The 17,055-nt window shown below is 42.7% G+C and overlaps 1 protein-coding gene and 1 pseudogene across 7 annotated transcripts in view; one reads left to right on the forward strand and one right to left on the reverse strand.

Moving 5' to 3' along the window:
• Positions 1–669: 669 nt before the first annotated feature.
• MAPK12 (mitogen-activated protein kinase 12) overlaps positions 670–17,055 on the reverse strand; it is a 38,529-nt gene continuing 22,143 nt past the window's right edge. For 3 of the 7 annotated variants that reach the window (XM_066634395.1, XM_066634394.1, XM_066634389.1), the window contains exons 5-12: positions 16,509–16,538; positions 13,274–13,321; positions 8,397–8,511; positions 6,922–6,993; positions 5,805–5,884; positions 4,422–4,500; positions 3,403–3,576; positions 670–860 (exon numbers count right to left, since the gene is read on the reverse strand). In XM_066634395.1, the coding sequence (XP_066490492.1) occupies positions 790–860; positions 3,403–3,576; positions 4,422–4,500; positions 5,805–5,884; positions 6,922–6,993; positions 8,397–8,511; positions 13,274–13,321; positions 16,509–16,538 (669 nt within the window). In that variant the 3' untranslated portion in view covers positions 670–789. Of the gene's footprint in view, positions 861–3,402; positions 3,581–4,421; positions 4,501–5,804; positions 5,885–6,921; positions 6,994–8,396; positions 8,512–13,273; positions 13,322–16,508; positions 16,539–17,055 lie in introns of those variants that run through there. The other 4 variants (XM_066634390.1, XM_066634391.1, XM_066634393.1 and 1 more) reach the window with 4 other exon arrangements.
• Positions 1,536–1,652, forward strand: LOC136658226 (5S ribosomal RNA; annotated as a pseudogene).

Raw genomic sequence — 17,055 nt, forward strand, 5'->3', positions numbered from 1 at the left:
GATTGCTGCTGACTATATCTGTGACATACAGGTTCACACATTATGCACACAAGCCAAGGAATGTCAGAACTTTCCACGCAGATGAAAAATGTACAGTGTGAATAAGGCCATAACTATCAGAACTATGGACACAAAAGGAACTTTTTTTTACAAAGTTTTGTAAAAACTTTGATGTCAAGTTTTGAGGCTACAAAGAGTTTTGAGGTCCTGTGTATTTTTGTGCACTTGTTTTTTGGAAATACAGGAGTTTTCCACTCCCCCCCCCCCATATTCACAGGGGTTCCATTCTAGAAACTCTCATGGTTATGTGAAACCACAGATACAGGTAAACATCCCCCCCCCCACTCTCTGGAGCCCAGCAGAGTCTTACTAGATTGAGCCCAACAGTTTTAAAAAAAAGCAACTTCCAGGTCTTAATGCCTTATAAGGCATTAAATGTGTCACTTCCTGTGACAGACAGACTTCTGCAGCCTTTGCTGGACTCAAAGGACCCTCTGGAGGGAGTACGCACGACAGGCATGTGCATGACCCAATCTGCAGATGAGTGAATCCCCCCCCGTAAATACTTTCTATGGGATGTGAGAAACAAGGGGCAGAATGAAATATCCACAAGATCACAGGATGCTATTTACAAACATATGGTGGCTTCCAAGATAAGGTCCAAAATAATGCAGGTTAAACAGATTACATCCAGTTTATTTATAAAAAAAAAAGGTTTGTACAATTAAATTATATTAAAAAATTTACACTCTCCTTCATTTCATTTTCTGAGCAAATTGGTCCTTGTAGTCACACGGCCGTTTCTTTTGACTCTGGCAACTGAGGAGGCTTAAAATTTATTACTTCCTTATATGTGATGCCTGGAAGAGTTAAAAAAAGTACTGCTGTTACAGTTGAAAGGAAAAAAAACACACAATATTTGCATCAAAGTTCCTTTTTAACTATGTAATCATGAACTATCATCTAGTTCTAGTAAGGAAAAATACTACACCATATTTTACAGTTTGAGACCCCTCTAGGGTTTCAATAGCCCTCAATATCTAGCTATCTACCCCTCAATATCTAGCTAGATATTATCTAGCCATAGCAAATTAAAAGGCACAACAAATTCACATCATCATCATGATTAAACCCAGTTCTGCCCAGCCCACAGGTGTACACATTCGATCCCTGTTGCGTATACATTGGGCAGAAATGGCTTAACAATAATGATGTGAAGACTGAATTTAGCTAGAGTTGTCAATTGACCAGACAAGAGTTCTCAGGCTACAATCCAATGCATGCTTTCCTGAGAGTAAGCCCTATTGAACACAGAGGGACTTCTGAATAAGTAGAACAACGAACTCCTATACGTCGGTGGTTCCCAAACTGTGAGCCGTGGCTTCTTGGGGAGTCGTGGAAACCAGCCAGGGGAACAGTGGAATCCTAGCAAAAATCTTGCCACCTTATACATTGTATAGGATTGTAGCCCTAATAGGGAGCTGTAGCCAATGGCCCAGTAGCTCAAGGGAGCTGCCAGTCAAAAAAGCTGCCAGGACAGCAACTGTTACCCTGCACATGCCCAATCTCGTCTGATCTTAGAAGCTAAGCAGGGTCAGGCCTGGTTAGTACTTGGATGGGAGACCGCCTGGGAATACTGGGTGCTGTAGGCTTATACCATAGTCTTTCGAGACTGAAGGTTGCCAACCAACCAAAAAACCATTGCTAAACAAGTTCCGTTACAACATCAATTTAGTTTGCAATCCTGTGCACACCTTCCTGGAAGTAAGCCTCACTGAACAAAATGGGACTTCTGAGAACACAGGCACAGGCAGTGGTGTCACCAGGGTTTGCATCACCTGGTGCAGGTGGCCAGCGCATCACCCCTATGACGGACGTCCTCCCATGCAATGGGTGGGGTGATGTACCTCTGCTGATGTTTTGGCTGTAACTTTTGATGGAATAGATACATTTCAATATTGGTTTTTTTCATTACATTCTGCATGAAATTATGCATCAATTGATATAACATTATGGCATTGTTCAAAAATTTAAACCGAGATTTAAAACATTTGGGTGAGTAGCAGTGTCACCCCCCTGTCTGCATGACCCAGTGCAACCCACACTCCCCTACGTATGCCACTTTGCACAAGATTTTGCACTGCCATCTGGAGAAATCAGCAGGCAAAACATTTCATTGCCTAGAGGTAAACATAACCACTTGCTAATGACTGCAGATACTTTTAAAAGGCACAGTTTCAAAAAACCAGTAGGCATTTGGCAACCGCAGTAAGCATGGCTACGCAACTAAACAATGCAGCAATTCCCTGCCACGCGTAAGCAAAGGGTTACTGCCCTAGTTGATCACCCTAGTTGAAACAATACTGGCTGGGATTCCATGTATGACACGACAGGCTGGTGTAATTTTAATTACTAATGTTATTTTAACAGCTTATGTGACCCACTGAGGGTTGTTGCACATTTATAGTTTTAAGTTTTTTTAAATTTTTAAAATTGTTTTTATTTTGTTTCCCTGTTGCAAGCTGCCTTGATTGCCCTCACTGGCTGTAATTTACATGTTTATTGCTAAACGTAGCTGGAGCAGACTACTGGGATAGACAGGCCAATGACCCAACTCTATATAGGGCCTATTTTATCTGGCATAAATCTGTGAGATAGAACTTGGACAAAGGGCTGGGCTGCTCTATCGGGGACATGCAGTGACTGACTCAGGGGGAGAGCTGGTGGGAGGTTAGCAGTGGGGGGGGGGAACATGGAAAATCACCAAGGTGGAAGAGAGGGGAAACACATGTTATGCTGCATAGGAAGAGCTTGGGCTGAGCTCAAGAATGGAAGAAACAGGGAACAAAGGAATGCTAAAGGAGGGAACAAAAAGGATGCGCATAGAGGACTCTGGTTTGTGGTATAAGGGTTCACCTGGGGCCCTAGGAGCCAGTGTTCCTTACCTGGAGGTAAGGAAAAGTTTCCCCTTACCTCTGGCTGAGCCGCTGTGGGCCCCTATCCTGCGCTGGATACAGCACAAGCCTCTTTGCTTACCTGTTCCAGCGCAGGGTAGGATTGCGCCTGGTGTGAAACAAATATATTAGGCCCTTGATATCGGCAGAGGATCTGTTTAGGACCTTGCTAATACTGAATTCCGTGGATAATGAAATCCATGGCGGGGGGGGGGCGTGTTGTGCCGCAATTACACTTACAAGGGGCTGCGCCTGGCCCTCTGAAGATAGAGGGCACTTCTGGAAGGCACTTATGGTTTCCACCAGCAAACTGAAAGTACCTTTCAAAAGCATCCTTGAGGTCTTCTGAAGCACAGGCAGGCCTGCAGATGGGCCACTGTAGCAGCTTTTATTCTAAACTACCCTTTCGACAGGAGATATTTTTTCAGCATAACAGTATCCAACATACATTTCCATTCATCTAGGGGCAGGTTCATGTTATCAAACGTATCGTCATATTTTTCAGCTTCTGTTTCCTCTTCAGGATCGTGGACGGCTTCAAAATAAGGATGTGCGAGAGCATCAGCTGCTGTTATTCTCTTCTCCGCATCCAACACCAACATCTTCTCCAAAAGGTTTACTGCTGGCTCAATGAAAGAGAATAAAGGGGCATTCAAGCACTGACACAGAATTCAGCATGAAATGTCATGGACTGAATTACATCTTTATTTGGAAAAAGGAGGCCAGTTAGGAGTTAGTACCAAAAATGTGCTTAAAATAGTTTTCTGACTGAAGACCATCCAGATCAGGGATGGCCAACTCCATACATGGCTGCTTGAATCAGCATACAAGGTGATTATATGCCATAACGCCCCCCCTCGCCCAACTACAGCCAATCAGGCAAAAATGATGCCATTTTGTGCTTCAGCACCTCAAATATACCCAAGAAGAATGTTTTTTTGTTCCTTGCAAGTGAAACAGTAAATACAGTTTTTGATACTGTGCTTTTGGTATTTATATGGTAAACAATATCCTTTCATGAAAGGTTTAGAGCAGGTGTGTCAAACATAAGGCCCATAGGATGAATGTGACCCACGAAATCAATTTATCTGCTCACCCCATTATTATTGGGTTCCCCTAGCTTGCTAATTGGGCTCTGTCATATCTTGAATATATGAACAAGACTTGCACATTTTCTCTTCTGTCATTTGCAGCTAACGAGTTTCTAGGTGAGAATAAAGTGCTTATTTCTAGCCATCATCTGCTTAATGAAGTCACTTTCTGCTTAATGATGTCACTTCTAGCCCTCAGTAGGCATCATGAATGCTAACTTCAGCCCTCTGTATGAAACAAGTTTGACATCCCTGGTTTAGAATGAAGCCAGAAGTTTGGAAAAGGCTGCTAGAATAGAAAGTAACTGTCCAATTTCAATTATATTAATGTCTCACTGTGTTGCGATAAATACAGCTTCATTACTATATCACTTACCTAAAGGACTTGCATACTTCAAGATAGCAGCAAAGTCTTTCTTCTGCACTTTTGGGAGGCTTTTGATATAATTTTTTGCCTGCAAAGAAATCCGAACAATACATTATAATGTTTACTTACAATAAAAAAGCTGAAGAGGTATTTCCTTTGGTCAGATATTTACTGAGTTCAGATTCAGCTATGGCTCAGGCTATACAAAAGGGTTCCATTAAACCATTTCTGCCCAATGTTGCATATACGCAACAGGGAATCAAATGTGTACATCTGTGAGCTGGGCCGTAATGGGTGAAGGATGGTCTTCCATAGAGAACTTCACTCTAAACAGATAGAATTGTTGAAGGAAATGAATCTGGCATGCGTGACAGTAGATGTTGGCACACAGTGACATTACATACTTTGTTATGTGTTTTGAAGTGGGTTTTATCCGGCTTAAAATGCTGGCTTGGTTGAGATCAGTAAAATTTTGACTTGCGACCTTTTTCAGCTCTGCCCCTTCTGGGCTAACGTACCAGCTCCTGACTGATCCAGTACTGCCTGTGGAGGTTGTGGATATATTCACTAAACTTAAATCAATAGGACTAGATACACCGAGGCTAGATATGATTGGTTTAAATGAAGCTTACAGGATTATTAAAGAAAGAATGCTCGATATCGAGTGTCAGGAGCTATTCTGCACGGCTAACACCGCATGCTCTCCCCTCTATCTGCACATCCCAATCAGCTTGGAAAGCTGGCTTCTTTTCTCTATCATCTGTGGTGCTCACAGGCTCGCAGAGCATTCCCCCCGCTAGTGGGCAGGTTTAGTGGCATTCCCCACTCAGAGAGAAGATGCTCCTGCAACAGGAATTGTGTGGAGACCTTAGAACATATATTTTTTTACTGCCCACTTCATGACATTCTTCGTAAGAAACTGGCTCCGTTGTTGAACAAAATGCAGGGTTGGGAGGATTCAATTAAGCTGGATGGCAACCTTCAGTCTCGAAAGACTATGGTATAAGCCTATAGCACCCAGTATTCCCAGGAAGTCTCCCATCCAAGTGCTCACCAGGCCTGACTCTGCTTAGCTTCCAAGACCAGACAAGATTAGGCATGTGCAGGGTAACAGCTACGGTCTCTTCTTTCCGTAACGGAAGCCTCAATAAGGTTGCTAACTTTGTCTCTGGGGTACTAGCGGGATGGAATTCTGGGTTTTCTGCTATTTCATGGTGAATAGAGGGGTAACTGATTATCATGACTGTTTTAATTTATTGTTTATTCATTTCTTTTATCTATGCCAATAAAGGTCTTATGACGATTGTGATAAAAAGTCCAGGAAGATCAATATCATATAACGACTGACTATAAAGTTTGGATCTTATAAATAAGGCATCATAGGAAACTTACATCTTGACTTTGTAGCTTCTGAACAAAATCTTGAGTTGGCGTGCCTGTTACTTTCATAATTTCTGTGAGCTGGTCTAGATCTGGATGCCAAAATCAGGAATCAAATCTCCAGTTAGTACGTCAAAATGATAGATCTATTTCCTTGCTAATAATCACATCAGAATACATGATACATGTGTAGAAAGGAAATCCGATGTGGTCTGGACCCCTACAAACCTTAGAGCAGCATTTCTCAAACTGTGGGTTGGGATCCACTAGGTGAGTCGCGAGCCAATTTCAGATGGGTCATGTAGTACCTAGCTCAGCCACCATTGAAAATACAGAGCTGAAAATACAGGGTATAGAACTGCTGGGCAAGGTGAGCTCCTGATGGCATGGTGCTTTGCCGTGAACAGGTGGGAAGATGGGATGCTGAAAAAAAGGGGAGGGCTGTGTGGTTGGAGAAAGAGCCAAGTCTGTGTTCTGTTTCGACTTCCAAGCTGGAATGTTTGAATTCTGAGCAATGAGGAATATAGCTATGTAAGGGGAAAACTTACACAGGAAGCTTCCTGCCTCCTATTAGCATTGGGTTAGTCTCTTCCCTCTAGCGTGCAGGCTGCCTGCCTGCATTGTACTTTATATAGGAGTATTTACTTTACCTAGGGTTCCTCTGTATCTGTGCGTGTGAGGGTGCGGAATGGAACCCCTGAGGATATGGGGGGATGCCTGTATTACTTTTCCTCCTCTCAAATTTCAGACAGCATATGTATTTTCCTATGCAATAACTTCTATCTTTACCCACATAAATCCAAGAAAAACATCTATCAAAGATCCAACAAAGGAAGTCTTTCTCTGATGGAGGGCCTATGGATCCAACTTGATGCTTATTTCAATGCAAATTTTCAGCATAAGTACATTGTGTGGCATTCTGGGTCTGTTGGACGACCGGCACTGCCCATTGAGGAAGCTTCTCTAAAGCCAACCCAATATGAGGGAATTAAAACACAAAGCTTGACACTTACAAGTAAATCCTACTTTAGGGGATAATTGAACTGATAGTTTGATGTGTCTGTGTCACTTTCAGAACTGAATCCTTACATCTACATTTTAATGCCAGGTATTCACCAAGAAAGGATACGGTCATTCCCTTTGAAGAGCGGCCGTCCTGTTATCATCTCAGCCATTATACAACCCACTGACCAGATATCAACTGAAATACAGAAAATGATTACATTGCTGTGTGATTCCTCTACATCCAGCTAAGCTGTCCTTTATACAGAAGGAAACAAAACGTGGCTAAGCAAGCAACATTCCTAGAATTTTCTTTTTTTTGTAATTGTGAAGTGTGTATTTGATTTCTGCAATAGGAGTGGCTCCTCAACAGCAACTTGAAATTGACTTCTTAAAGGCCTTCCTAGGCCTGGACTACAAGTAGTTAATATTCTGGGTTGGGAGTATCTGCTGTGTCGTCCGTTTTCATATGATTACTGTTGATAAAATGTTAAGTGGAGTACTGCAGAAAACAAACTTAAGAGCGCAATCCTATGCACATCTACTCATAAGTAATTCTACTGTAATTCAATAGAACTTACTCCCAGGTGAGTGTGTATTGCAGGAGTTTCCAAAGTGTGTGCCACAACGCCTTAGACTCACACTCACACTCACAGGGGTGCCACAAGTTGTCACTGGTCACCCCTTCTATCTGTTCCCTGGGTGTCACCATCTTGAATCCTGCAAGGTTTTGTGAGATCCAAGATGATGGTTTCCAAATCTCACAAGATTTGAGCATGGCCATCTTGGATCTCACAAGATCAAAGATGGTGGTGTCCAGCACAGCTGGGAAGAAGAGGCTGCAGGGGCATTGTGACCTAGGCAAATTTGGGAACCATTGGTTTATAGCAGCAATTTTTAACCACTTGTGCCTGGGACATTGGTGTGCCACAAATGGTCCACAGGTGTGCCATGGGCTATTTAATAAATGACCATTTATTCATATGGACACTGGGGGATCTGAGTCCCCCACCAGCAGCACGGTGTGCCTTGTTAATTGTCAAAAAACCGATGGTGTACCTTGACAATCTTAGTGGCTTGTCAGTGTGCCATGAGATGAAAAAGGTTCTCCAATGGCATTATTAATATGACTCTCCCCCAAACTCCTGCAGCACACCTGTAGACCATTCACGGTGCATCAAAGAGCTGTGGCACAGTGGTTGAAATATGCCTTACGACAATGGCATGAAAGTAAGAGTGGGAGAAAACTATTTTACCATCTGGAGGGAGACATTTCTCTCCAGAGAACTGAAAGGCCAGGAATGGTTCTCTATGGGCATTAACGCCAGACAGCTCTCATCCTTTTAACTCTGCTATACAAGACAAACGTAGAATGATGGATGCATGGAACCAGCAGATGACCAGGGGATTATGGACACAACATTAAAACCTTTGTTAGAGAGCCAGACAGAGACAAATGCTCTATAACCACATGGAGCTTTTTAATATTGATGTCTTCAGGCGGCAATAGGAAGCGATCAAGTTTTGCTTTCTTAATTTACTTGCAGCAAAAAGCTAAATAAGGAAAGCCAGTGCTAAACTCAGCACAAGAGCAAAAATTACCTGTTTGTGTATAATGCATCCAATTAAGTATAACCTCTGGGGCTCTGTACCACCTGGTAACGACGTAGCCAGTCATTTCACTATCTGTATGTCTCGCGAGTCCAAAATCTAGAATCTGTTATAGAAGAATCAAATAGGCATTTCAATTAACAGAAGCCACAGATTAATCCCGAACACATTTAATGGAAATAAGAGAGAAACAGAACACTTTGCACTGAGTTTCTATCACAGTCGTTGAAAATTAACTCAGAAATAGCATGTACGGTATACTTCTGATTTCTGCCCTATGCCATTCTTAATGCTGGGGACAAAGCTGAGCTGCTGTGCTGTTATTACAGTGTTAAAAATCAGTTTTCTTCCTTGAGCACTTTTTTTTGCCTCTTCCAACAGCTCCTGATCAAGGACAGGTTCAAGGCTTAGTTTATGAACTTAGTGCTTCACCAGGTTTGGCCTTTGGAATATGTGAAGATAAACGAGCCCCTAAGCAGGTACAGAATGCATTTTCCCAAAAAGTGATTAGCTAGAAAGCATTCACAGGCATCTAGAGTTCAGGGAAAGTCATAGGGTTGTAGTTCCATGCAGCTTTTAGTCCAAGCATCTCATTTTCTAAAAATTAAGCAGTGGAAGAGTTATTACTAATATTTCAGTATTAGCTTATTTTAACTTTTTTTGGTCTTTATATGTTCAAACATTTATCAATATTTACCTACAACCAGGAAGGCAAGTTTGTGACTTCCTTATAATAATAATACCATCCTTGACATTTGTGAGGTTTTTAAAAATTAACCAAATCTACAGGTTACACAGAATTGCAAGCAGCCCAAAGCTTGTGCGCTTGTCCCACTTGTGAAACTGGTCTACCACCAGTGCCAGGCAATTTTTTTAGCAGTGCAAATCATTGTAATATTTCATCATGATTTTCTTTTAATGTAAATACATCCCCTTATCATGTTCCAAGTTTCCCAGACTATGCAGTAACACTATGCTACAAATTTAGAATAGGAGCACAGCAAGGGTCAACTTTCATTTTTAATTTCTCATCCAGTCATTAAAAATAGCTCACAGTTCTTCCCAAAAGAACTTCATTGCTCATGTGGCACGAAAATCAAAACAGAAATAATAGCTATTAATCCTGAAAGTTGCGTGTTACATACGGCAGGTCAGGCAGAATCCACCATCCCCTGTGTCTGTTAAGCCATTTCTGCACAAATGCAACAGGGATCAAATGTGTACACCTGTGGGCCGGGCAAAAATGGGTTAACCTCCTCACCTGGTCTTTACATAACACCATTAGGGGATCCTAAAATTTCACTTGCTTTCATCATGTGCAAGGAAATTCCTTGTTAATGCAACAGGGAAGGAACTTCTATAAAAACCCTCCCCTTCATTCCCCACTGGTTGGTTGGCAACCTTCAGTCTTGAAGGACTATGGTATAAGCCTACAGCACCTGGTATTCCCAAGTGGTCTCCCATCCAGGTACTAACCAAGCCTGACCCGGCTTAGCTTCCAAGATCAGACAAGATCGGGCATGTGCAGGGTAACATTTATTAATCATCCACTGACATCACATACAAACTCTTTCCTTGGTAAGACGCAAGAGTGATAACAACACTACACAGAACAAACTCTATTCATCAAAGCTACACAGTATTGACCCATAGTTAAATGCCAATGAAAACTGGAGGGAATTCTGAACAACCAATTGGAAGTGGTCACCTGCTGACCAATCAGAACTGGTTGGCAACCTTCAGTCTCGAAAGACTATGGTATAAGCCTACAGCACCCAGTATTCCCAGGTGGTCTCCCATCCAAGTACTAACCAGGCCTGACCCTGCTTAGCTTACAATGCCTTCCTGTAGGCTTACAATGTAGGACCATCCTGACCATTGTTGGCACAGATCCCAGTAGTCATGTTGAGCAGGTTGGGCCTCAACACAGGCACCTCCAGCCCTCTCAATCCTAGCACTGGCTATACTATGGGCGATGTGGCCCAGCTGTGCCAACATTGGTTAGGATTGGGCTGCCCAATGCACTTCAGTTATGTGGTGCAGAAGTCTCAGGGCTGGAGTATTTAATCATATCTGAAGGTTTATTTAAAAGAAAAAGCTTGAAAGTGTGCATATAATAAATATTATTTTATGAGACGTACTGTAAACTGTCGTTGACATACAACAGGCAGTATTTACTGGGAACAATTTGCAATGGCGTTACTGTTGGATTTGTGTAACCTGACGGACATAAAGCTGGATGCAATCACCAATGCATGAACTTTTGTCCAAGTGAAAGCTACGCTTCCACAGGTCTTTCACTTCACTGTAAACTGTTACAGGTAAATACTGTCTGCTGAATTAGACAGCAGAGCTTCAGTTTCTCCACACATAACAGTCCTATGGAGCATTGCTGTTCATTTGAAGATGAATACAGTGCACAACAAATCCTCTTGGGGACCAAACAGCATTTTTCCAGCATGTTCTGACAGTGATTCACATTTTCTTGCATTCGTAAATCCATTTTGCAAGCTCTACTTCCCTATTTCTTTTCTTTTTTTCAGTTATAGTCTGCATTTAGGGTGGTGTTCATTTTTCAGCCCTAAGTGTCAAACGAGGGAAAGTTGGCATGACTGTAGAATTAGAATGGCATAGAAACGGGCTATGTCAGAATGCCAGGTGCAAGGGAGGGCAACTGGATGCAGGTCTCTTGTTATCTGGTGTGCTCCTTGGGGCATTTGGTGAGCCACTGTGAGATACAGGAGGCTGGACTAGATGGGCCTATGGTCTGATCCAGTGGGGCTGTTCTTATGTTCTTAATTTTGCTGAAACATCCCATTTTGAGGTTTCAGAGAAACATCTAAGCAGAGCAATCAATTGCGCAGAAGGTGAGGCAACTGCAAAGCTCTGATTTGTCTCCAATGTCTGCACATTGGAAAATATAATTATATCATATCATGCTGGAGAAGACTCTTAAGCATGAGAAACAGATTGAAGCCACATTATTACAGTGTTCAAAACAGCCACAAGTCACAGGATTTGAATACAGGTAAGCGCCGCTTTGCAATGCTCTGACCAGCAAAGCAGCCTCCCGCACAGGATTTCACAACCCATGGATATCCAAATCTGCAGGGGGTCCTGGGACAGACCCCCCACAGATACTGAGGGCACACTGATGTACTTAATCCCACCAACCTCCACAGCAGACTTCAAAGGCAAGCAGAGATTGCAGTTTAGTTGCTTCAAAAAACATTCCTTTGATGTTTTACACTCTGTTCACATTGCCACAGATAAACAGCTACCTAAGTTTCAAAGACACATTCTCCATTCAACAAATACAGATTGATAGTCAACTCTCTCACTGCGTCTGACATCATCAGTTGCACTCCAAGTGTCGGTACTGACCAAAGAATCACTTTCAGTGCAACAATCATGTTGTTTGAGAGAAATGCAGATGTCCACTCAGTGTGGATATGTATCTTTGTTCTTGCTGAATAGCACTTTTGCTGATCTGAAAGGGCCTATTCATTATATCAAGTATTATTTATTCAAATATCAAAGAGGTTATCAAGAACAGAAGCCTCTACACTGTGATTTTTCTTTTTCCTCCTGATAACCACAGTTGGGAATTTTAGTTCACAGAAGTAATTTTTTGAATACTACAGCTGAGTTATTAAAACTCAGAATTACTCATCAATCATTCTCTCACTTCCTCTCTTGCACCAATTCATGTGTAGCATCATTTTTCAACTAGTGCAACGGTCTCCAAACTTGTGAACGCTGTCCACCGAAAAAGCTGTCCCCTTTTTGGACTAGAGCTTGTCATTCCACCTCCATGCCGAGTGAATTCCCAGCAGATCGGGGCACAGTGATGTTCTGGGCAGTTGTCTCTGTTGCCCAGCATTAAAGAAGGCTGTGCAACAGGACACCCAGGCAGATGCAACTGCCCAAAGCGTCCCTGTGCCCAGATCTAATGGGAATACATGCGGCGTGGAGGCAGAACGGTAAGCTTCACTCAGGGAGCGGAGGGCTTCCTCCTAACCCCAGATCTGGCCCTTGGGTCGGGGTTTGGGAAGCCCTGAACTAGTGGATGCAATGAAGAAAGTTGCAATCTTGCTCTATAGAGAGACACAGTCCCAATGTGTGCATGCGCGAGGCAACGAGCAATTTCTCTTTGCACTGCTCTTTGCAGAGCTCTTTGCACTGCACTCAAGCAATACTAATCTAGTGGCTTTTAGTGCTGCACCTACTGCTGGTTGATCTGGTTTTATGTAGCTCGGTAAAGTACTTCTGGCAAAGTTTATGGCTGGCAAACAAATGCTCAGCTTTGCCACCCTCTTATAAACAATCAACCTCTCATCACCTTGGGCAAAGTCCAATTATAAGCAATGAAGTAAGTTTTGCACAAACATCTGAGAAGCTCTCTCAGAACCGATAGTTTAAGTAACTGGACAGGTTCATTCACCAGTAATTCTAAATTAAGTTATTTCAGGTTTATGGAGACAATGTGCCACCCATTCTTTCAGGGAAAAATATACTACCACAAAATAATTAATTTTCTCCCCATCTTACTTTTAAAACATCACATTTGTTTTACTTGACATCCTCCAAACTTCTACTATTCCTATATTTGGGTTGCCAACTCTGACTGGAACCATCTAAACTTGTTTTTATCCAACATGTTATAAAGCCAAAGAAGGCCCTGTTAAGATCTCCAGGATAGCTTCTAGTCGTCACCTGAAGATCAATGCCAATTTCTGGATACCCCAGGCCAGTCCTGGTGGGTTGGCAACCCTATCCCACCTCCATTTCTTCACACTCTTACAGAGCATTTATATTAGGTATTTGGGAGAAGAGCGATCTCCAGCACTAAATACCACATTCCTTACCTTCAGTTCACAGTCTTCATTCACAGCCAGGTTTCCAGGTTTTAGGTCCTATAAAAATATTTTTGAAAACTTTAATGGAATTATCCATTGAAAGAATGCTTTAGGTTGCTCAAGGCAGCCAAGTATAAATAGTAACCTGAACATAAAATGACCGGGACCGCTGCCCAATCTGAACAATGATATTTGTGACATCAATAGATATTTCAACATTAAAATACCCAAATCTCAAGCTACATATTTCAAGCTTCTGAATTTCTACAATTTTTAGGAACTGAGAAGTCAGCCCTGGGAAGCAGCTCCTTGGGGTAATCCCTGGAAGCCAAGGGCCCCAAAAGCACTCTCAATGGCCAAGCATGCAAACACAGATCTATCTGCGTGGGTGGGTCAGGCCCAAATCTAAGTTCCACAAAGGCAAGCATGCCAGTATTATCATCACCAAAGAGGACTCTTGGCAGTGACCAGGCTTGATAGGTCCAAGGCTAAGGCAATGGTTTCCAAACTGTAAGCTGTGGCTCTCAGGGGAGCTGCAGAAACCAACCACGAGAGCTGCAGAACCCATGTGAAGACCCACCTGCCAACACAATGTATTGTAATCCTACTGGTGAACCATGGCCAATGGCTCAAGGGAGCTACCAGCTGAAAATGTTTGGGAACCACTAGTAAGGTTTAACATATGATGAGGGCCAAGATGCTCATTATATTTTATGATACGTATATATCAGAGTAGCCAGCTGACCAAAAATGACCCTGTTTCTCCAGCTTTTCTCTTAGGTCCATAGTAAAAATTAGTCTCTGGTCATTTTTGGTGCACTGGTGGGTTCTACTCCAGGAAGATGGGGGGCTCTGCCCGAATTCCCCCCCCCCATTTTTTAAGGATTGGCAATCTTGAGAAATCACCAGGCCCCTCCTCAGATATCACAAGGTCTGGGATGCACTGAGCCAGGCAAACCTAAAACACATACTTATAATAATAGTTAACATCTTCTTGCCACAAACTAAACAAATGAGTCCATACACACCCTGGTAATTTACTTCTAACAGGCAATTTCACGCCCCACATTACAATCATTATTAATTTCTAAACTGTTACAAAAGGATGTATTTTAAGTCACATTAGAAAGCTGTAAGATCTAAAGGAATATATAAAACAAGTCAAAATATTAGGTATTCGTTACCATGGCAATTGTTCGTAGCAGATTTTTTTTTTTTTAAAGGAAGCAACCCCCTAGGTACTAATTACTGAAACTATGCAGAGGAACAGACACCCTTCCTTGTATTAAAAACAACAACAACAACAACAACAACTTTATTTCTACCCCGCCTTTCTCCCCGGAAGGACTCAAGGCGGCTTACAACAAGGTTAAAACAAATTAAAACACATAATTTAAAAACAGATAAAAGCACATTAACAACATATCATAAAAACAGTAGTCAGATAAAAGAGCATAGAGCAGCAAATAAAAGAATACCTGTAACCAGGTATTTAAAAAGATATTAAAAGATGTTGAAAAGATGTTTTAAAAGGCCGGGAACTCAGAAGGCTTGTTTAAACAGGAGGGTCTTCAGGCCTCGCAGAAAAGTCTCAAGAGAGGGAGTCATTCTTAAGTCAAGGGGAAGGGAGTTCCAACGCGTTAGTGCCACTAGAGAAGGCCTTAGTTCTTGCTGCCGCCCCATGTACCTCCCTAGGCGGTGGCACTTGTAAAAAGGCCTTCTCTGATGACCTAAGAGGACGAACCGGATTGTACGGGAGTAGGTGATCTCTAAGATACCCTGGCCCAGAGCAGTATAGGGCTTTAAAGGTCAAAACCAGCACCTTGAATTGGGCCCGGAAATGAATGGGCAGCCAATGTAGCCCCCGGAGAAGCGGGCTGACAGAGTCAAACCGCCTAGCTCCAGTGACCACACTGGCCACCGCATTCTGCACTAATTGCAGTTTCCGAACCGTCTTCAAGGGCAGCCCCACATAGAGCACGTTACAATAATCTAGCCTCGATGTCACTGTGGCATGGATCACCGTGGCCAGGTCTGCACGATCCAAGTACAGCCACAACTGGAGCACCAGCCGAAGCTGAGCGAAGGCCCCCCTAGCCACAGCCGCCACCTGGGAATCCAGGAGCAGCTGCGAGTCCAGGTGGACCCCCAAGCCATTATTTTTCTTCTTATCATAGCTTTGATCAAAATTAACATGGGAATGTGTTTGGAATTCCCTCTGAATGCATTTATTTATCCCCATCTGTACGGCCGAAGCAAATTAAGGTGGCTTACAGCCAAAGGTAATAAGAAACAATAAAATATTAACAGTCTTGGAATCAGCCAACTTTGTCATAGACACTACCCTGCTAATAGCCAACAGCTGTTCATCTTAACGCTAGTACAAAACAGCACAGTTTTCTCCAATTTTACAGTCAGGGTCATGGTTCTCACTATTTCAACCCAGTCCTACCTAAATTTCCCTGAGCCGATGCAGTGGGCTGGGCTATCCCACAGGCGAGTGTAGAAGAAGAAATTCTCCTTGGAGTAAGGGGACATTTGTCATCTTGCCCCTTGGTAAGCCCTAGCCTGTGCAACAGGTCAACTCAGATATGCACCAGTGGTATGGCTGGTGCAAGTCCACATTGATACTTGTCAGAGGATCAGGCCTGGAAGAAGGATTGGAAACACTGTGCGCCAACGCTGCTTATCCTGTCCCCCCCTTGGGCCCAATTCTCCTATCCCCTCTCCTGCCCTGTTACACCTCTCCCTCACCCCTATGATACACAGCACAGCACTTACCCTCTCCAGAGAGCACTTACACTGGTGCCAGTGGGAAGGCTTTGGCCTTTCAGCCTCCGCTACTAACTGGTGCAGTTGCAATGTGCTTTATGGCACATTTGCAACAGCACATATGCTCCTCTGGTGCAATTATTGTGCCATTTGTTTTAGTACATTATTAATTACCCAGTGTTTGGTTTTAATTCAGGAGGCAGGAGGTCTGGTCTAGAGGGTTGAGCCTCCATTTGCCTGAAGATAACATCCGAAGGTTGCCAGTTCGAGGCCACCGGCACCGTGAATGGCAGGATTTAGAACAGCCTGCCTATGTAAACTGCCTTGAATTAAAGTCTGAGGAGAAATCTGACGACCAAGAAAGGCGGTATATAAATGCCTGTATTATTATTATTATTAATTCATCACTCCTCGGAAGTGCTTCAGTTCCGTGAGCATCTTTTTAAAAACCAAAATGAGATATTCCACTTACCCTATGAATGATGCCTGAAGAATGGATATACTGCGGAGGAAAAAAAAAAACCAAACAACAACTTCATTCATTTGATACTGATTAACATTCTCATTGTTGAGAAAAGGGTTGTGATGTTATGGTATAAAGTTTTGATCAAAAAACCTGCCAGAACATATGTCCAAGTCAGGGGTGTCAAACATAAGGAACATGGATTGGAAGCGGTCCACGGAAGCAATTTCTCTGGCCTCTGTTATAACTGGGCTCCCCTAGCGTGATAATTGGGTTTCTCATATCTTGAAATTATGATCAAGATTTGCACATTCGCTAATGAGCTTCTATGTGACAACAAAGTGCTCGGTGATGTCTGCTCCGTGATGTCACTTCCGGCCCTCAACAAGCACCACGAATGCTAACTTTGGCCCTCTGGTTGACATCTCTGGTCCAAGCACTATCTAAACAAGTATTACATTCTAATGACATTTCAACTGTTTTACCTCTGAAAATTAGATGTAAAGCCAGTTCAGTTTTAGAAATGCAGTGAAAAAAAGGAGAACAGTAACTTTAT

This window comes from Tiliqua scincoides, chromosome 7, assembly GCF_035046505.1.
Source record: "Tiliqua scincoides isolate rTilSci1 chromosome 7, rTilSci1.hap2, whole genome shotgun sequence".
NCBI classification, from domain to species: domain Eukaryota; kingdom Metazoa; phylum Chordata; class Lepidosauria; order Squamata; family Scincidae; genus Tiliqua; species Tiliqua scincoides.